Below are 22,481 nucleotides of genomic sequence, written 5' to 3' on the forward strand. Positions count from 1 at the left end.
AGCATTTTTTCCATACTATGAAACTGTATGACAAGCATGTTTTCCATGAATGAAAATACCAAAAAATATTTGTTTAGAAATTTCGTGATTCAACCGAAACACTAACCTAGGTTTTTTTGTCATGAGAAAACCCAGAGTGTAACTGGCAGTTACCACGCATATAAATTGCATTTGGTGGTTTTAGCTATAAAAGATATTTTTAACTTTTTCACATGGAAATATATACCAAAAAAGTAACTTTTTGAAGATATGGCTAAATAATTTTTAGCGTCTAGAAAATTTCTAGAAAATTATGATGGTTGAGAAAAAGGCCTGTTTTTTTTACAAATTTATTATGATCTTAGCAAAAGATAATAATCGTGTTTACAAAAAAAAACATTTTCATGTAATTTTTGGGTTTTTTGGGTGAGAACTCATCCTGGACTACGTTATAAACACAAAAAGGTCAAATTTAGCATTTTCTTCTATGGACGTCAACCCGGGTGGTAACAGACCTATTTCGCGATAGTTGTAGGTGCTCTAGCGTCCATGTTTGAGATTTTGGTACATCGAATTTTTATACAGCGACCAATTATATCTACCAGCGTATCGTGGAAGTTGATCTATGCCAGAATACAACTCATTGCTTTTACAGGTGTAATTGTTGGATCCCTAGGAAAAAAGCATGTATAAAAAACGGTTCCGCATTTTTCGAAAACTCTCAAAAAAGCACCTAATCGAATTAAGCATATGTGAAAACCTTTAATTTTCATTTCTACAGCTTATGAAAATTTTTCTTCGAGGGCCCATCTATTTTTAAGGGATCCAACTATCGAGTTTGTGCCATAATTTTCATTATGTAGAAAATATTTAAATTAAAGCTCTGGAGTTAATTCTGCAAATTCATTTGAAAAATTAATAGCTGAGAGAAAACAATATGATATCAAAATAGTAATATAAACGGCACAAAAAAGCAAATGATGCAAAAACATGAGTAGAATGTTTGGTTTTGTTTCATTTGCTTATTTAACCTCAGTACTCTAAATTGGAAAGCTTTTTATAGCTTTTTTTAGCGTTTGCTTAGTTTGGTGACTTAATTGACACTCCTTACGTTTGGTAAATTTGCAAGTTTACAGCAGGAAATGCAGAGAATTTGCTTAATGAGTTGTCTATAAAGCAGGAAAAGCAGAACATTTTAACGGAAAAAACAGGTCAATTTGTAAAACAGTTCAAAATCTAAGTCGTTCACTGATATGGGATTAGTGGCTGTATTGTTTTATGGTTTCATACACTCGGCCTCTAGAGTTATTAAAATCCCAGTTTCAATGGAGAAGTACAAAAAATAGAAAGAACTCAAAAAAGATTAAATATCGATTTCGCTCATTCTAATCTCAGTTTACTTTTAACAGATTATAAAAAAATCAAACAAAAAGACAGCATTATCCTGAAGTTGCAATTAGGAAGCAAGGGCAGAGCACCGAGAATGTTTGAACTGCATTTTCAGGCCCAAGAATTTTTGGATTGTAATTATTTGGGATCGTACCTGTTTTGAGGTGAACTTGAAAAAACTCAAATTCAATTTTGCAAATGTAATTCCGTGTAATCACTGGTAAAGTGGCTTAGAAATTACTTGAGTAGTGATATGAAACTTGCGGAATTAGTTGAAATGTGTTATTTAGGATTAGATTTTAGGCCCTGTGTTACACATTATCTGCATGAAATCTGCCAGCAAAAAAACCGCAATAAAGTTAGACAACATTAGAAAAAAATTAAAGTTTGAGACATATTTTGAAGAGGACAAAAGTTGCTTTTAGTTTCACGATAACAAACATGGGGCATGTGTTGTTTGAAATTTTGCCCAGAAAATTGTCATTTTGTCTTTTTTAATTGATCAAAAATTACGCTGAAACTACCAAACTTTTAATGAGAAATTTATGTTTCAAAAAGCCTCCTAAACAATCCAACAATGATCTAGAAAGTTCAAACTATCAAAAATTTGTATCAGAGTAAATACGTTAGCTTGATAGCCAAAAAGTCATTTTTACATTATAAAAAAAATCAAATCTTTGCACTAAAATAAATTTCAAACGTTTTAAATTACGAGGACAAACTCTGCGCTGGATAGGCGCATAAATTTGTGTCTGTAAGTTCCTGGATTCTAGAGAAAATTCTTTAAACATGTTTAAATTTTGTTGCTTTGTTCAAAGAAAACGAAAGAACAAAAAGAGAACAAAGGGAGCCTACAATCCCTCGTAATGTACCAAATTTTTACCAAGAGGCTTCTTTTGATGTAGCTTTCTTATTAATTAATTGTGTAGTTTCAGCGTAATTCTTGATTAATCAAAAGAAGCCAACATGACACATTTTTGGGGGTAAGTTGTGGTTGAAAATAATAAAAATGCACCATTTTTTTGTGAAATTCTACGCAACTTTTGTTTTCCTCAATTTTTGTCTAATTTGGATCCAATTTGGCGAAAAAAAAACATTTGAAAGTTCAAAATTTGTTCTTTTTGCCCGGATAACTTAAATCAGCGTTGTATTTAAACATCAAGCTTAACTCAAAACTCAGTATTTAGTGAAAAACAAAAAGTAGCCAATGCGTCTTTTTGTACCAAAAGATCACTTCATCTGCTACTGGAAAGTTATGATTCGGCTTTTGATTCCATTTTTGTAATCATTGGGTTTTTAATTTGGCAATGTATATTGGTTTTGAGGGGAGTGCGCTGAAAAAACGCGATTTATTTGTAAAAGAAGGACATCCAAAATATGCCCAAAAGCGGCATTTGGTTTTTTCAGAAAATTACCTGCAGCGCAGCAGAAAACTTTGTCATTAAAGGGGCATTTTTTTGTTCTGGGAGCGCTCGAAAAATCGATTTGGCCGACTTAAAAATTCGAAAACAATTTTGAATTGCTTTGAAAAAAAAACGACTCAAAAGAATCAACCTTGTTTCTAAGTGTTTTTGTCGATTTCACCTCGGCCCATTTTTACCCTCGGCACAGTCATACAAGTTTGAAATTTTTCTGTTTTCAAAAGCGCAGAAGTTCCTGAAAAAAAACTTTGCTCTAAAATAAAATTGCATTGGTTCAGATATTGCGTTATAGTAAATTGGATTTCGTACCTGCTTTTTTTCTCCATTTAAAGCAGTCCGTTTTTTTGATGCTCTGATACTTGCATAGTTTAGCTTGATCTTGTTGCCTGCCATTTTGAAGCAGCGAAGCTGTTGTTTAAAATAATTTTATTTTTGTGTATTTTTCATCAGCGATTTTAACGCTTTTCTTTTTATTTTCGTCATAATTTGAAGAAAAAGAATTGACCAAAACTTCTGCTTGTTTGTATAGTTCTTGAATCACATCACGCACTAAAACACTAATATAAAGATTTTTTAATGAATATGATCGGAACATTCTATGCTGCTTGCACAGCAACCTGCTATCTTTATACATAATTCATTTGATTGTTAAATCTTATTTATGCTTCGAAACTTTTACTATTTTTTGCTTGTCTCAAGCCGTCTTGTTTCTTCAAACTGAGAACGAGATGATTTTATATTGTAAAAAAACCAAGTGCTTAATACCCATCGTAAAGGCCCATCATTGGTTCAAATTTTTCTTGATATTTTCAAAATTTCATTTTTTTTTAAAGACTACGTACCCCCTTTGGCACTAAAAGAGTAGATAAATAATTTTGTTTAATATCTGAATTTTTTTCAACTTAAAAATGTCGTTGAAGAAGTTTTTGAAATCTTGCATGTATCCTAAAATCGTTGGAGCATGGCAGAGTTTTTTTGTAAAACTTGAAAAAATGAAAAACGTAACTACCAGTAATCAATCACATGATTACCTTCAGAAGGAATGGTTGGCGAAAAATTGAACAGAAAAAGTTGTTTTTTTTTGGCGTCAAAGAGAACAAGACTGCTCGTATCATGTCGAAGCCTTGAATGTTCAGACTACCTTTTAAGGTCCGTGGAGCAATAATAACATGAAAAAAGATATGTAAAAAAAACATGAATTTTTTTTTAATTTGAGAATTTTTGCGAAAGTCATCCAACCACACGCCATTTAAAGTACAGAGTGATAAATTTCGCTCATAGTAACAAATCAATTATGGCAAATAAGCTTTCTTCAGCCAATTTAGACCGATTTTAAGACGGATTTATTCTCCGCTTACGCGTCATTAGCGCAAAGTATATCACGCGTTAATTCTCTAAAATTGACCAAAATGGCAATCTTTAAACCCTCATAACTTAACAACAATCGATCACAGGTGAAATATTCTTCAAATTTAAGCTCAGAACAGCAAAACTTTTTGAAGATATAATAAATACCTTAAGCAATGGCTAGTTAAAATGCCATAATTTGTCTGAAGAAAAAAAAACCACCCCGAGCACAAATATTTTGTTACTTTTGTCACGAAAGTTGGAACAAATTTCGAATTTGCTGTATTGAACAATGAAACAAATCAAAGGCGCTTTCGGTTTTACAATACGCTCAACTTAGCACGAAGAACCAAACAAGACTGCTCGTTTCAGTACGAAAACCTGAATGTTCTGACTGCCTTTTTAAGATCTATGGAGCAGTAAAAACATGAAAAAATTTTTAAAATATTTAATAAAATCCGCACACCCCATTTGCAGTACAAAGTGATACATTTTGCTCCTAGTAACAAATCACTTATGGCAAATAAGCTTCCTTCAACCAATTTGGAACGATTTCTCCGACGGGTAAATCTCCACTGACGCGCTAATAGCGCAAAATATATCACGCGTTATTAGTCTCAAGTTGGCCAAAATGGCAATCATCAAACCCTCATAACTTTACGAAAATGGGTCACAGGTGAAATAACTAATCAAATTGAAGCTCAGGACATCAATAGTTTTCGGATGATAAAAAAAAATCCGTCGAAAATGGCTAGTTAAAAAGTCGAAATTTGTCTGAAGAAAAAAACTACCCCGAGCAAAAATTTTCCGTTACTTTCGTGACGAAATTTGGATCAATAAATATAAATTTTCATTTGCTTTTTGTTGTACGGACGTTACAATCATTGATTAATCATTTTGCGAGTTCTGTTAATTATAGTTTTATCGCAAAAAAAACTGTATTGAATTAGATGAATGAACTTTATCTAATCTTTTCATTTTCCAACACGCCTCCTGAACTCATTGAAAGAATTCTGCGAAAAATTGAAAGCAAAATTACAGTTATTGATTGGAGAAGTAAGAAAGCCGAAAAATTTATTTGACTCCATTTTTCGTAGTATAAATTTAAACATCAATATCTAATCATCACCAACAGAAAAATTTTCAATTTTTTCGAAAAAAATTGTCGGGGCTTTCACGAAAGATGTTCTTTTCATAAACAAAAATTATCATAATATATCATTATTTGTTGAAGCAGGAAACTTGTTATTTCTAAGATTTCTTGAAACAATTTAAAAAAATTTTTTTATGGTCTTCTGCTATCTAACTGCCTCATGTTTACACAAATATCACATTTGAATTCACCATGTGCAGTGGTTAATTATCATTTTTTCCTGCAAATAATACCAATTTCCGCTAAACTGCAGCAAAAAAAATTTACGCGTACCCTTTTTACATAGGATAAAACTTATGTTATCAAACAAAACCAGAACTTCGGGGCATTGCTTTCTTCTTTATTTATCAGAGAGAAGGAATACTTTTATTGAAGCATTGCTGGTAAAAAAAAACTCGATTGAGCTAACAAGGAGATCTGAAGGTTGGAATTCCCCAAGGCCTATTAATATAATAACCTCGCATATAATACTGATATATTAGATGGGCGTCGAGTGTTGAAGTAATCACAGGAATCCATAGACAAGGACTTTGGTTTATTACGAAAGAGGGAGTTAGAAACGAAAAGTAATCGGGAAAGTCCCGGTTGAATTGTATTTTCTAACCAAATCGAATTAAAAAAAGCAGCTGAACCAACAAGATAACACGCCATAAAAGGCCCCCTTGAACTTCTGCACGCTCAATCAATCAAACGTCTTGTGCAATCAGAAGATAGTGGTTTGAAAAGTGGGTATGCATCAAAAAGCAAATCTGAAAGCTGTTCAAAAATAAAAGTTTTCACTCAGTGTTTCACAATTTCACAGCACTGATTTTGCGCGTTTAAAAGCTGAAGAAAACGCGATAGGCGGAAGACAAAGCTCGGGCATATAAATTGGCTTATATTTTAGCAGAATTCTATAAAACACATCACGAAATCATTATAGTTTTATTTCATAAACCAACCAAAAAAAGCTGCTTTTTTGGAGGCAAAGTCCTGAAAGTTCAGACTGTCTTTTAACGTGTCTTCAAATAACTTTACATTAAGTTTTTTTTTTCTTTTGTGAAGTCCGACTAAACAGATCAGAACAGTTTTGAGTAACGCTGACCGTTCGTATCATTGCAGAAATTTGAACGTTCCGACTGCCCCTCAAGCTGTCTGATGTAGTTTTTTTTGAAAAATTATTGGTTTTTCATTTTTTCCTGAAAAGTTTTCCTAAATTGTGAAAGCGATAAGTTTTGCACCGATCTGTTGAAAAACTTAAATCCGACTTTCGAAGAAAATTTACATCTGTGGTGGTTTTTTCTATCAGCCTAATCTTAATTTTGCATTTGACTGTTTGTGACAGCCTCTATTCACAGCTTCTGAAAAATTTCGATACCAGAAGTTAGATTGTTTTAAAGATTTTTCAAATGTGGTTGCTTTGGTATGGCAAGAATTTGTCGTTAAAATTTGACCCAGGATTCGTTACGTAGTAATTAGTGAAACATTTCATCACGAGTCCCACACAAAGCATGACCGCTTGGTGTTGGTGAATATTGCTGGATGAATTTAGTGTTCAGTCTTTCGAAGAAAAGCGGAAATTTTATGCGCGAGTGTTTTTTTACTCAATCAAATTTCGGCAATCGTAATTTTCACCAAAGCATTTTTGTACAATCTTGAAAAACCGACCTTCTGAATTGAAATTGAAAATTGTTTTGCCCTTGATTGTTTTTTTTGTTAAGCTACGGGCGTTTGAAAATTGCCAATTTGGCCATCTGCACTAGAAAATTGTTCCACATTGAACTGAGGCAATTTTATTGATCGTCTTAATTTTGTACTACTCAAATTCTACATTTGATGTTTATTTCTGTCCAAATTTTATGGGTTTTAATTTTGTTTCGCCAATTACTTTTCATACCGATTAAGGGCAGACGGAGTTTTGCCCTAATGAGCAGTCTTTTTTCTCTATATTATGAAAATTGCTCAACGACAAATTAGCGCTTTCTAAAATTCAACCAACAATCATCTGCAACAAATTATGGCTGCGACAAATTTTCGCGTCACCAATTTTTTTTGTGTGAAAATGCCAAATTGTGATAAATATTGCGTGCCGAAGTTTTCCTTTGAATGTTGACTCGCGGCAAATTCAACTAATTAACCCATTTCAAAAATCATTCCAGCTTGAATTAAGGCACGCTTTTTTATCCCAATAACGTTTAAGTAGATACGAAATGTATCATTCCAGTTTTTACATTGGGTTTCGAGGAAAATATATAACAAAATTGTTCAATATTTCATCAATATTTTTTGGACAAAGTTACTTAAGCACATAGGTTCCGATTTTTACTTCAAAGTCGGAGAAAAAAGTTTTGCATCATTTGTGATGTTGATGACCTGAATGTGGTCGGTTAACTTTAAGTAATCGATTAGAAAGCGAAGTGTTACAAAGAAAAAAGACGGCAGAATTCAAAGACTGACATTAAAGTTTTGATCCCTGGAGACCAGAGGAAATTGAAAAGTACACTTCAAGTTTCCTTCAGTTATCTGCATAAGGAAATGCACAGGTAGTTCGCGCAAATAGAAAAGTTACCCTTTTATTCTGCATTGAAAGGTGAAAATAACTAGAGGAATACGCGATTACTTTAAGTTTTGAAAAAGAGACAATTGTAAAACTGCCTCCCGCCTTCTTCAAATCCGGTTGCTAAATTCCCCCTGCTCTCTTGTACAGCTGAACAATTGAGGGTAACCTTGTACGAAAAACTTAAACAATGGTGGGAAATCTTGTAAAAATTTTATACCTATCCAAAAAAGTTCGAAGTTCAAAGTTCATTTTAAGCTCAAATAAAAAAAACAGATGCAAGCACTTGGTAATTTTTAGTCAGAGTAGTTGTTGCAAACGGTTTTGCAAAAGCGTCATAGTGCCATCCTCCTCCACCGCTGAAAAAAAATATATTTTTCGCACCACTTTCTTGTGAAAAAAAATCGTTTTCGCATATCTGAGTTTTCAACGCATCTCGATCAAAATCCAAAATGGCCATCATTATCGATATCAATTGAAAAATTGCAGTATTTCATTAGGAAAACTTTGCGGAATTTGTGAAGCAAATTCAAATTTGTCAAATTTTCTCAAATCGTTAATTCACTGCTTAAAGAGAGGATTAGAATTGAAAAAGACCCCAACTGACTAAAAAAACGTACTTTTTGACAAGCCCCAATCAAAAAATATCGGGAAAGCTTTAAAGCACCTTCAAAAAATAGCTTTTACACAGTTTTTCAAGATTACATGAAGTACCGAATGCGCGAAAAAATTCAACCAATCACTGTCCTTTGAGTTGTCCAAAACTGACTGATTTTATCACTTTGTTTGAATCGAATTTATGATAAATGAGTTCTGATTGGCTGACAAACTTTTCGCGCATTGGCTCTTTCGCACTTGAGGGATTCCCTGTGAGGATGGCATGATGGTGATGATGATGATAGATTGCATACCCCTTCGACGTTAGTGAGGTGTTTGGTGAGCAGGGCCTCAGAGTAGATGTCCGGCTCGTGCAGGATGTCGGGGATGAGCGCTCGGCCGATGAAGTCGTGTCGCGTGAACCTGTCGAAGTCGTAGACTGTCAACTGCAGCATTCTGTTCGGCAGCTCTTCATGTGATACTTCGAACACGAAAGTCTCGTTGAACGAGGGGAACAAACACTTCTTAACTACCTATAGAAGAACACAATTGCCGAATAATTACGAAAAAAAAACAACGAAAAAAACAAACAAATGATTAGCCTTAAAAAATACAAAATGAATGATTAACTGCTAAAATTTGATGTTTTTTTTTGCTCAGAACAAAAGAATTAAAAACCGGAAGCTAGCAAAATCATATTTTGAAAATTAAAACAATTGAAATTGTGGACTTGAAGCATTAGTTGTGACTAATACATAGACCTAAATTTCTAACGAAAAAAAATGTTTGACCATTTTTTTGACAACAAAACTGGAGTTTTTTACTGCATCAGTTATTTTCATTTGATATGGATAGAACGAACCAGGGGCGGATTTAAGGGAGGGAGGTTCTCAGGGATTCGACCCCCTGTCGACCCAAAGGGTCCCCCCTTTGGTACTTTTTAAGAAATCCAATTTTGGCCGACCGACTCTAAAATTTTTTCTAAGAGCGCAATCGGTGCCAATATATATATTAACTTTGAGGGGCAGCGCGCGCCATTTCCAAAAAGTGCCCAAAAGTGCCCGTATTTTTGTGCTTTAGAGAGCTCGGAAAATACGGAAAATCAATTAGGTCAACCTAAAAAAAAGGTCGTCAAAATTTCCGTAATTTTTTTTGAAAATCCGCCCCCCTCGAGAAAAAATTCTAAATCCGCCCCTGGAGTCAGATACAATGTCAGTTATTATATTATGTGTTATCTTATGATCTAACCTTGGTTTGATATTTAGTTTTGGTTTCTGGCAGCAGCTGCACTTTGACATATGGATCCGAAGTGCCCGTCAAGTCTTTAGGGGGCAAGTCGGCCGCTTTGATGATACGAACGCGCAGTTGGTTCTCGGACGGAATGAAGTGCAAGCCGAAAGTCAGAGATCCGTTTTTAGTGCTCTCGGGTTCAGGCTTCTGGAGATTTTTGTACAAGTCGGGTCTGATTTTGCCAATTGATGCCTGGGCTGTGTTCTGTTTAGATCGGGTCGAGGAGGGTATTTGGAGAGGGGGCACCCCGTGACCCAATGGGGGAGTCTTCTGATCGTCTGGGGGCAACGAAGCTTGTCTGGGTACATAACGGGAACCAATGACACAAGGTACTGTTGTCTGACGACCCCAAGTTCTGAAGCTGTTCCTAAAACCCAAAAAAAAGAAACTCATCATAACATTATAAATGTAATGATGGATAATTACTTTGGGTTATTTCAATTATGTTCCTCTCAGTCCTATATTAATGTTCATAAAATTTATTACGGTCGTTCCGACTTTCGAAGAAAGTATAGAATATTTATTATTTTTTCACCAGCAGCTCAAGCAAAAACATCAAAGTTTTCAGCTTCAATTTTTATTTAAAATTAGAACTAAACAAGACTGCTCGTATATCAGGGAAAAGCCCTGAATGTTCCGACTGACCCTTAATTCATATCAAATAGTTCTTAGGAAAACAAAATTTTGAAAACCGATACATTTTGGACAAAGTCAAAGTGTAAAATTTTCATACGTACGAAATTATTACGACCAATTAGCTAGCCTCAATTCAATTTGGAACGAGTTTGCTAATTCCAAAACGAGTTTGCTAGGATAATTCTCCACGCATAAATAACTCGCGTTACGTTCTCAGCATTATGAATTAACTCTTAAAAGCGCGCATAATTTAGTCCAGAACATGGCAAATTTGGCAATTTTCAAACACCAGCAATTTACAAAAAATATTCGGAGGTGAAAAATCTTTTACGTTTGAACTCAGAAAATCGATATCATTAATGAGTTATAAAAAATTGTGGTCGAAAATTTTTATTTCGTTCGGTGAAAATTGATGGATTAAAAAAAAACTTCACGGAGCATAAATATTCCGTTTTATTCGAAAGTCGGAACAACAAGACGACTCGTATATCAGGGCAAAGCCGTGAATGCTACACCTAGCCTTTAATTAGTTTTTGGTAAGAGAAAATATTGGAAAACTAAAAACTTTGGACAATATCAACAATCAATAGTAAAAATTTGAGTCGTACAAAAAAAACCTTCAAAACGCGCATAATTTAGTCCAGAGCTTGACCAAATTGACAAAGTTCAAACCCAATTATATCTCAAAATTTAAAGGAAACCCTTAAATTCTATATTGCGGAAAACGGCTACTCCCTCATAACTATTGCTGATTGATTACTCTGACAAGTTTTTTTTCACAAAACAGTCTGATTGATTTCTAAGAAAAAAAAAAGGCAGTGCTCGACTTCTGTTTCGAGTCACAAACGTGCACATTTTGAATTTTGTAAACTTGATAAAAAAATTGAGTAACTCGACCCGGGCGCACTATTTGGAGAGCTAAAGTACAGGTTTGACAAAAACTAATTGATCACAAAAAAGTCCCAATCGAAAAATCCAGTGGTAAAAAGCATGATTGTTCGGTTTTTAAGAACTATCACTGTAACTTTTTTTTGATTTATAAAACTTTCAGAGTCTAAGGAGACTTATTTTTTGCAATTTCAGTCACTCTGACCTCCAAAATGTTAATTACAACATTAAAACATTAGTTACAATTTTATGAGCTTTGAAAACTGCCTAAAAACATAATATAATTGATCTAAAAAGCCTGCATCTCATTATGTTTACTAAATTTTTTCACCGACAATAAAAATTAAATAAGTTCGGCCCGGGGAAGCTTATGTAATTTAATGTATAAGAAAACTGAAATATGCCGCAAACCTCGAGTCTAGATTCTGTTCACAGCACTAAAATCGACTACTGTATCGACTGCAATTCTTTTCAAGATATTTGAGTCATGTACATTATATCCGCAAAAAAAATACAGGCTGAGCACTGTATTTTTGTTTTCTATAATGAATTTTAAAAAACTCCGAATATTTAGACATGCTCGGGCTGAAAATTTTTTATATTGCCCTTAAACAGAAAAGGAACAAGTCTACTCGTATCAGAGTGTAACCCTGAACGTTTTAATTGACTTTTTAGGCCTATGGAGTAATGTTTGAAATAAAAAACATGATGAACGTTTCAAAAAAGAAAATGAATTTTTTTATTTTGGAGATTTGTTTCATCCTCCACACGCCCAATAAAAAAGTGATAAATTTTGCTCGTGTCAACATTGTAATTGTTTTTCGAATGATCTAAAAAAAAATACGCCAAAGATGCCTGTTAAAAAAATTACCTTCAATTTGGTTGGGGTAGAGAAAGTTCACTTGGTCGATGTGGGGAGGGGAGAGAATGGGCTAATTTGTCTAATGGTACTTCTTTTATACAAAACTTCTTTCTTTTCGTATTATCTTTGTAAATCAGAGCAGTCAATAATGTATTTTGTCTCCTTAATGAAAATGGCATACATAATTAATGCTGAAATGACTGATCGTGCAAAAAGTTGCCGTTGCTCAACAAGAATGAGCCGCCAAAAATACATCAGAAGTACAAAATAGATGAAAAAAAACTTATTGGCAATATGTTGTGTTGCACAACAACATTAATTTTCGGCATTTTGGAGTGTTAATTTTATTTGGCATGTTGGTTCTTCGGTTTGTTGAACAACAACCGCAAGCAGTGTTACATACTTTGAATAATAATGGTAATGGCCAATTTTTGCCAATGGCTTGAAATATAATAGGCAGATAGACAAAGTCGAGGACTAAAGCTTATAGGTTCAAGTTACATAACTACGTCCTAGTTGACTTGAAATTATCGCCTAACTATCCAACCGTCATTGAAATTACTCGATTGTTTTTTTTTTCGAAAAAAAAAACGCAAAAGGGCAGATTTTAACAAAATTTTTAACAAAGTTTTACCACATGCTGAATCAATAACTAAAACTTTTTATTTGATTTGTCGAATTTAAATTGAAACTATCACCGAAATACCGTACCGTCATTAGAATTACTTAATCAGTTCTTGAAAAAAAATCTTGCAGAAGAGCGGATTTAAACAAAAAGTTGAAAGTTTTACCAGAAGTTGAAGCAACATTTATTAAGAGCACATGATAAAAAAAAATTGCGATGTATCGGTTATCATAAATATCAACTAAAAGCATTAAATTTTAACAAGATGGTCGTACCAAGGCAAAGCCTTGAATGTTCCGACTGCCCTTTAACTGGTCTCAAAAAGTTTTTGGTAAATTGAATATTGACAAACTATGAACGTTTGGTTGATAATATCAAATTTTAAGTGCTCAAAATTGACTCGTGGATGAAATCAAAAAAACCAATGAGTTAGCTTCAATTTCGATTTTACTAGTAGATATTGGAGGTGATCAAGGAGGGGTGCCAGGATACCCACATGCATTAGGATAGGTAATAGACTATTCGGTCTCCCGACTATTTGCTTAAGCGTCGCGTTTTAATTCCATGTTAAAATTTTCCAAATTGAGACGAGGATAGTTGATCCCAGTAAATCCTATTCACGCCTCCGCTTTTAACACTTAGTTAAATTTAGTGGTTTTTGATTTGCGACTATTTAACTTCAGCTTTTTTTAAAAAAAAATAATGAGGAACAGACGGAACAATCAGAGTTGTGCGCTGATATACGGGTAGTTTTGTTTGTAACTCAACAAGAAAAGAATTTCTCTTCCACAGGAAATTATGATTTCAGACAAATAACTAATATGGTTGCTCAAATTGACTTTGCAACTTTTTCTTTTAAAAGTTTTTTCTAATCACTACTGAAAACTTTTTGATTTTTCTGATCAAATAATTCAGGCTTGATAAATTTAAACTATACCACAAAGTAATGATCAAAAATAAATTGCCATTGCACTAAATTGTGACAATAGGTATATTATGTCCTTTTTAATGCAATCTAATTAAGAAACAACAGCACCGCGACAACTCGCAAAACACCATCATGTTGTGATTTTGTTGCTCTATCAAAAGCATTTGACACTGTAGATCCCCAAATTATAGTGAGAAATTGTGAATGATATGGCTTTCGTAGACCTAGATATAACAAATTGATGCCTTATATTTCAAATTGGAGTCAAGCAGTGCTTACCAAAAATGGGAAAAGCAAATAGGACCAACATAAAGAGTTTATGGCTTATGTTGGAGTGGATAAGCGCACCCGCATCCAAGTTTAGGCGTAAATAATCGATTATAACTGATTATTATGATGATTTTTTGACAATTATAATCGATTATAATTGCCAAAATTAGGTCCTTAAGGGATTTATAATCGATTATAATCGTGATATTTTCCAAGAGATTATTATCTCTTATAATCGATTATAATTGATTATAATTGATTATAGTTCTTACAAAAAACCCTTAAAATCAATTATAATCGATTATAATCTCTTATTTTGCCGAAATTTTCTTTTATTCGAAATATATCTTATGGGTTGTTTTTTTGTGTAATTAAAAAATCTCTAAAAGAGAGATCTCTTGAACACTTTGGTTCATCTGAACACAAAGTTATACCACGAAACAAAAGTTTCATAGAGATCCTTTCATATGAGTGGAAAGGTTCTCGCGGTAGATGAAAAATAAATTTGCCGAATCAATCATAAAACTAAATAAATCTGCTGATGTTTTGGTGTTTAAAAAAGCTTAAAATATGCATCACAAAACAACTCTAATGGGGAAGAAATGAAAAAAAAACTTAAAAATTTGAATTAATTGGAAAACTTTAAAAACATTTTTCTCATTTTTCATAGGAACCAACGTACACAAAAAGCATAAAATATAAGCAATTTAGATGCAATTTCGAAGACAAAAATGGACAAACAAAAGGGATTATAATCAATTATAATCAATTATAATGGATTTTTGTGCGAAACTAAAAAAATAGAAATTTGAATAAAAATAATGGATTATAATCAATTATAATCGATTATAATTGTGTCAAAAAATAGACGAATAAATAATCGATTATAATCGATTATAATGGATTATAATTAATTATAATTTGAATTTAAAAAGAGAGATTATAATCGATTATTAATTGATTAAAATTGATTGTTTCTCAATTATAGTGAGACTGTTACTAAAATCGTAATATAATCGATTATTAACGCTTGAAACTGGATGCGGGCAGTGCTATTATTTCATCCGTGTTAGAGCCTTAAAACATCAGAGAAATCATAGAAACTCATTTAATTGCAAAAAAATTGTTTATAGTATCGATGTTGAACGCTTTTTTTTGGAGCTAATGACATATGCTTAATGTTATTTTGTCACAAAAAAATTATAAGCACCGTTTGATTACCTTATTGATAAATACATGAAAACAAAATACGTTTTAAATGTTCAAATTCAAAAACGACAAGACTGCTCGTATCAGGGCAAAGCCCTGAAGGTTCCGACTGCCTTTTCAGGTTTATCGAGCAGTAGTAACATTAAAAAAATAAATATAATTTTAAAATAATGAAAATTTTTTTTTCTAAAACTTGAATTTTTTTAAATGAAATCATCCCCCCACACGCCATATAAAGTATAAAAGAATAGATTTTGCTCATTGTAACAAAACAATTATGGCAAATAAGGTTCTTTTAACTAATTTGGAACGATTTAAAAGACGGATTAAATCTCCGCTTACGCGTTAATAGCGCGAAATATATCGCGCGTTAATTGTCCCAAATTGACAAAATGGCAATCTTTAAACCCTCATAACTTTACGAAAAATGATCACAGGTCAAATATCTTTTCAAATTTAAGCTCAAGTCAACAATATCTTTTGAATGATATAAAAAAATTCTGTCAAAAATGGCTAGCTAAAAAGTCGAAATTTGTCTGAAGAAAAAAAACCCACCCCGAGCACAAATATTCCGTCTTTTTCGTATCGAAAGTCGGAACAATAATTGTGATTTTAGGCAACTTAACTCACAACTGAGCGAAAACCTTAGGCAGAATTTTGGCCGAACTTTCCGCAGAATGTCTTTGCTCGTTACCAGTTGTCGTCATCCGGAGTGAATTGCATATGTACGAACTTTTTAATTTCTATTGCCATTGACATTAAAACATTAAAACATTAAGAAAACACACAAAGTTTAACAAGAAGGCTCGTATCAGGGTGAAGCCCTGAATGTTCCGACTGCCTTTTAAGGTTTATGGAGCAGTAATAACATTAAAAAATTAAATGTAATAAAAAAATGAAAATTTTTTTTTCTAAAATTTAATTTATTTTTTTCAATAAAAATCTCACCCCACACGCCATTAAAAGTACAAAAGGATAGATTTCGCTGCTTGTAACAAATCAATTCTGGCAAATAAGCTTTTTTCAACCAATTTTGAACGATTTCTAAGACGGATTATCTCTCCGCTTAGGTTTAGTAGCGCGAAATATATCGCGCGTTAATTGTCCCAAATTGGCCAAAATGGCAATTTTTAAACCCCCATAACTTTACGAAAAATGATCACAGGTGAAATATCTTTTCAAACTTGAGCTCAAGACAACAATACCTTTCGAATGATATAAAAAAAATTCCGTCAAAAATGGCTGGTTAAAAAGTCGAAATTTGTCTGAAGAAAAAAAAACCCACCCCGAGCACCAATATTCCGTTACTTTCGTATCGAAAGTCGGAACAAAAACGCTAATTGATAGTAAAAAAATTGAATGTATTCTTAGACAGAATACACGCAATAAATTCTTTTAAATAAGGTAAATTAGGTTAAAGTAATCTTTAAATTAGGTTTTTTGATATTAAGACAACACGAAAACACGCAAAATTTAATAACGGTAATTGATAGAAAATAATTTGAATATATAATCTCAGACAGAATACACACACAAAGTCTTTTAAAATAAATGAGATCCAGTCCTCGCAAAATGAAAAACTTATTTCCACTTGAGTCAGAATGCTGCTCAATTGTATTGTTAAGCTGGACAAAACAAATATGAATGACATCTGCAATCTCACCCAAAGTAATGATAAGCTTTTTATGCACAAATTTTCAAGGGAATGATATATGGAAAAAACATTTTTTGGTAGTTGTAGAAATTCGTAATTTAGATAAAAACAGAAAAAATTAAATTTATTTTGGTATGGCTAATTCCTTTTGAATTGAACCTATGTAGCTTCAACCTTGTTAACTTACTAATCTAAATGCGCGTAAGAACAACCATATAATTTAAAGTTATTTAACGTCGATACAAATGATCGGAAGAGACATCACCCGAAAGGCTAAAAAGCCTATTTGATGTTCTCCCACTTTGGTGCTACCTTCATGGATAATCGTTTACAGTTGATGACCTTGTTCATGTATCACACTGAAAATTTTTTTTTTATACAACAAACAACTGGTAGCAAAAATAATTTGCAAATCTTCAGGAAAGCGAAATTTAATTTAAGACTTAAGGGTTTCGAATCAAAGTAACCGGCCGTAAGTGTCCTATCAAGTCCTAACCTCTGCCGGCAAATTCGCAACACGTTGGCGCGACTGAGGCGCGGTGTGTATTGTAATTTATCTTTTTTGCTAGATGTATTTTGATGCGAAAGGTTGCATTTCGAGATAAAGCTTATGTAGCGTAAAACTGATGTCTAATGTCGATTTCTTCAACAAACAAAGTTCTTTTCCTGGTGGGCTCAAGTCTTCAAAAAAGTTGTGTTTAAAAATTGTGATTGCGCCTAAGAAGTTATCATCAATCATCGACATATGTCAAAAACCAGCAATTAAAATCAATCTGGATACTTTAACTCAGTTAAAGAATTTTTTTGATTTTTCCATAGTAATTTTTGAAGCGTTTTTGATACATTTTTTTGCACAATTATAGACTTTGCGTCAACCCATGAAAAAAAAGTCGTCTGGCAATTGCTTTGTTGAGCGCTAATGTTTTTCAAAAAAATTTTCCGTCTAATCTTATTTACACAACCTTATATGGAAAAAAGTGGCATGCCCTCATTAATACAAAATTGCGCCGTGAATCAGCTGTGATCAACTTTTTTTTGAATCAGCTCAGTTCTCGCTTTTAAAATTGTTGCTTTTGATTAAATTGGTCAAATTTATGGTTAGAGACAAAACTTCGTTATGGTTTTAAAGAGTTTACAAATTGCTCTTTTTTATTTACGTAATTTTCACTTTTATTTTCTGTGGTAAAAATTTGAACTGCCTTTTGTGCAGTTAAACAATCTAACGGGCAGAGACATTGTTTTGGCCAAATTTTAAGATTTTTTGAGCTCTCCTGTTGCCTTGGAACTATTTCGATGTTTTTTTATCATTCGAGGGCAATTTGTGAACAGCATTGGGCTTTTCCAGTCGTCTCTGTCAAGTATCAAAAATTTTGTTCAAAAATTGTTTCTTTTGGCGCACATTTTTTTTTAGTATAGAGTAAAGATTGAAATGATTTCCTTCATTTTAAATTGATTCCTTTCTGCCATCAGGACGAAATCAGTTATCAATCTTCATCAATCAATCAGTTAATTTCTTGCTAATTAAGTTGTTGCACTCGACACAGAGCGAACAATTATGAGTGGTTGACTTCAAATCAATTGGATGTGATGAAATTGTAGATTGAAACGACGTGTTTTTTTTAAGTTTTCAATTTCAGAAAATGAATGACCGCGTAGTCATTTTGGTCAAGTTTAGATCTCCGCGGGAATGAGAGAAAAAATTAATTTGAAAAGGTCAATTGCTCTTTAGTTTGAACTGAATTTTCCCCACTGGTTTTCACGCTGACTTTCTAATTCTAGAGTAAAAGGAGTTGAAGTATCCTTCCTCCCCTGTAACCAAGAATAGAAGGGAAAAGGAAAAATTATAAGTGCAATGATATCAAAATGATTACGTACTTCAAATTCATACTAAAAAAGAGAGGCTACAGTATTATAAACGCTATTTTTTTGTTTATACCGCTGTATTTTTGGTACTTGGTATCCAAAAATCAAATCATAGCTTTTTTGTCAATATTTTGTTAACAATGCTCAAAAATTTCTATCTTTTGAGAAATTGTAAGACTTTCCATCAAAATATTCAATTCAATATGAATAATTTATTCGCGAGAGACATAAAAAAAAGACTTTTTTCAAAATATTCAATTCAGTTTGAACCATTTATTCACGTGAGATGTTCGGCTTTTTACAGAGATTTTTTTTTCATCAGATTACAAACTGAAGGTGGGTTATTTTTGGTTATGTTTCCTGGCTAGTAAGGCTGCCTCAATCTTAAGCAATGAGCCAGGGTCCTGATGGGTTTCGTACCAGTGATCTTTCGACTGGGAAGCAAAAATGTCATAACTTGACCATAGTGTCCTTAGGCTAGTTTCTTTGATTGTTTGAATCCTTTTTAAAAGGATCAAAGTTTAAAACAAACATTATCTCAGGAAGATTTCTGATAAAATCCAGATAGCTTCCATAAAGTCGTTTTTCGAAGTAAAGCTATAGTGACCGCTACCAATAAACTGAATCATTTTCAAAAAACGAATATGTCTGAAATGGCGTTTTAAAATTGGGAGAACATTTTGCTTCGTCTAAATGAATTTATTTTTAGTTTTAGTTCAGCTTTAAAATTAGACCGTAATAATGGACTTCTGTCGTCTAAACAACCAGCCTACAAAAAGCGGTAGCTATTTTTTTTGCAAACATTTCTCGTCAGTTATGTCACTTACAACAGATACTTATTGACCGTGGAAATCATTGCGTTCCCTCAAATGCGTTTTTTTGCGTTTTTTTGCAGAAAACAAATAGCGTTTTAGGTACGGTTTAAAAAAATCATTCGAAAGGAACATCCAAGCAAAATCGATCGATAATAACAAGCAGTTCCTCCATAGTTATATCCGTGTTGTCTGACAATGAAAGACAACAAGACTGCTCGCATAAGAAGCCTTGCATTTTTTGACAACCCTTGAAGGTATCTGAAAAAAAAACATTCGAAAAAAATTGTAATTGATATTTTTCTTCACAAATCCCAGGCGCCTAGCAAGCCAAAAAGAAGAAATTTAAGCCTAATGTCATTGGATCTACTTGAACTTATTCACAAACGGCAGAGAACGGTGTAATATAGTCATAATTTGTCTGATGAGCTCAATTCAAACATAGAAGTTGGGTTAATCGGATAGCAGTTACCATCCAGGAAAAAAAGGGCGGGAAAAGATAGAATAAAAGGTACATACGATGTCTTAATCAGATTACACAATTATACTTGATTCGCAGGATGAGGCATGGTAACTTATCTGCAAAAAGAGTACTAAATTAGGTCCCTCAATGTCATATTGTTGGTCTAATTTGGTCATTTCTGCCTTTATTCCTTATAAATTGACAAGCCCAAAATCTAACCCGAAGGAACAAAAAGGGTCCCGACTACATTGATAGAAACAGAAGAATGGGCATTAATTCAATAGACAAGAGACATCAAGGGAATTGGGAAGAATGGATCGACTATCGAGTTATGTCATGTTGTCTTTGTTTTTTCAATATCAATACATGCTACCATACGTTATTTCTGCTATAAAATGAAAGGACGTGATCAAATTATTGGCAGTTTGGGGTTTGTAGTCTCGGGCTTAGACTGATTGTGGCGCCCTTAGGAAACTGAAGCTTGCAAAGCGTCAATTTATGTACCAATGGATGACTTCAAGCCAATCGCAGATAATAATTAAAGAAACGCACTTAAAATTGCAGTTAAAAAATTTCACAAAAAAAGACAAAAGTTAAAAGAGTTTCAATTTTAAAAAAGATAGTTTTTTGCTGGGTAAAAATATTGATTTTGTTATTAAAAAAGTAAATGCATTAGAAGTAAAAGCTTTGAAAAATTACGCTCTCTTAAAAAATTAATGCATTTGCCTTTTTGTCTTTTTACTCAATCACCTGCACCCATCATGGTAATGGGAAGCGTTAATAAATAGCTCCACCCTTTTACAAAAAAAAACAATTGTACACTTTACACCATAAACTTTTACTCCATGTCATTCATAATCAATTTGAGGGGAAGGGGCAGACTTTTCTTCTCTCTCCCGTTGTACTAAATTCAGATATCCATCTTTGGCTGACGGACCCTAAAATGTTTCTTAAGTTAATTCGCCGGACCTGTTGCACACTCTAGAAAAGTGGGACACTTTGCACGCCGTACAGCTAAGATTTCCTCTTATTTCCTTAAGCAGTTATTGTTCTGACCATTAATAATGTGGAGGAACTTTGCATTCGGGTGTGTTTTAGTTTTTTATTCATTACGAGGCCAAACTGTGCACTGGATAGGCGCACAATTTTGTGTCTGTATGTTTCTGGATTCCAGAGACAAGTCTTTAAACATGTTACCACAAATAATCATCGGAACGGGTCGAGCATTATATCATATAAAAGACCACTCAGTCTTAATTCAAACGACAATAAAAATACTGTCGAAAAAAAACCTGTTTATTTTTCGGGTCGAATTTCGTGCGAATAAGGTTATTTTGTTTCTGAACCATAAATTTTCATCGTAAACAATGATTGTAAGGGTAGAAGTGATATATATTATTAAAGCCCTTTCAGTCGTCATTTGAACAATTTTACGAATTTTTCAAAATGCTGTCTCAGCTTCGAGAAAAACCGGTTTGAAATTTTTGTTTTTAGTCTATTTCGAGCGAGTAAAGCAAGCGAGCAGGCTTATTATAGAAAATTATGCCCTGAAAATTTAGTTGAACTTCAGCAAAACTATTTTTAGAAGTTGTTTTAGCGCCATCTTTGGAATAAAAAACTTAGAAAACTCAAAACATTTCTGCAAAAATTTGATTTAAATTTAGAAACTTTTTTGAAATTTATTTGCTCTTCTTTGTCATTTTTTTTGCTTTTAAAATAAGTATGTCGAATTTGCCTAAACGCCTTTTTTGTTACATGTTTTTATCACACGACTCACAAAACAAAACAAACTCCAAAAAAAAACATGAAAAAACGTTTTTTATTTGTTCTAAAGTATAGTCGCAACATGCTATGCTACTTGCTTAGCCACCGGTATCCTTGTTAAGAAAAATAAATTGATTTGATACAAGCATTCAAAGCATTTATAGGCCAAGTTTCCATTTTAAAAAAATTTACGATTCGTCTCATCGTTTTTGGTCATAATTTTTTCCTCGAACTACTTATTACCCCGAAACTAATTCAAAGAAAAAACAAAATTTTTTCTTATATTGTTTTGATAACATTATGCTGTCAAAGATCTAAAAACACAGATGAAGGAAAAAAGGAAACAAAAAATGCAACAGAAAACGAAATGTTAAAGATCCGAAATAGTTTAAATCAGTTTCTATTTTTATTGATCTCGTTTTTTGAGTTTTAGCAATCAGCACCGGCTATACTGAAAACAACTTTCTTAGTCGAAGTCCATTGCAAGTGTAAAAAAATTATCTTTGCATTGATACATTTTGAAAATTATTGCTTGTTTTGTCACATGCTGGTTATGAGCAACTCGAAAAATATATAAGACAAGAATCTCACTATGATTCAATTATATATCTAGTAAATTGTTTGTTTTATGGATTTTTTTTGTCAAATTTGACTGGAAGTTTTAATTGGTTAAACAATCAATGCAACTCAATTTAACAATGTTTTGAGTTCTGGTCATGTTTTTCTAGCTGATTCAAAACTCCGATAAAACAAATTTTAGTGATCCAAAATTAGCATATTTGATAGTAAATTTTG

The 22,481-nt window shown here is 32.9% G+C and overlaps 2 protein-coding genes across 4 annotated transcripts in view; one reads left to right on the forward strand and one right to left on the reverse strand.

Annotated features, from left to right (window-relative positions):
* The window catches only part of LOC134845178 (small ribosomal subunit protein eS4-like), a 485,903-nt gene that overhangs the window by 35,474 nt on the left and 427,948 nt on the right, over positions 1 to 22,481 (forward strand). The gene's annotated exons all lie outside the window — the stretch shown is intronic.
* The window catches only part of LOC134843730 (synaptotagmin-6-like), a 40,799-nt gene that overhangs the window by 7,634 nt on the left and 10,684 nt on the right, over positions 1 to 22,481 (reverse strand). For all 3 annotated transcript variants that reach the window (XM_063859976.1, XM_063859977.1, XM_063859979.1), the window contains exons 2-3: positions 9,671 to 10,079; positions 8,737 to 8,955 (exon numbers count right to left, since the gene is read on the reverse strand). In XM_063859976.1, coding sequence (XP_063716046.1) covers positions 8,737 to 8,955; positions 9,671 to 10,079 — 628 coding nt within the window. The remainder of the gene's footprint in view (positions 1 to 8,736; positions 8,956 to 9,670; positions 10,080 to 22,481) is intronic.

The sequence above is a fragment of the Symsagittifera roscoffensis genome, chromosome 4 (assembly GCF_963678635.1).
Source record: "Symsagittifera roscoffensis chromosome 4, txSymRosc1.1, whole genome shotgun sequence".
NCBI classification, from domain to species: domain Eukaryota; kingdom Metazoa; phylum Xenacoelomorpha; order Acoela; family Convolutidae; genus Symsagittifera; species Symsagittifera roscoffensis.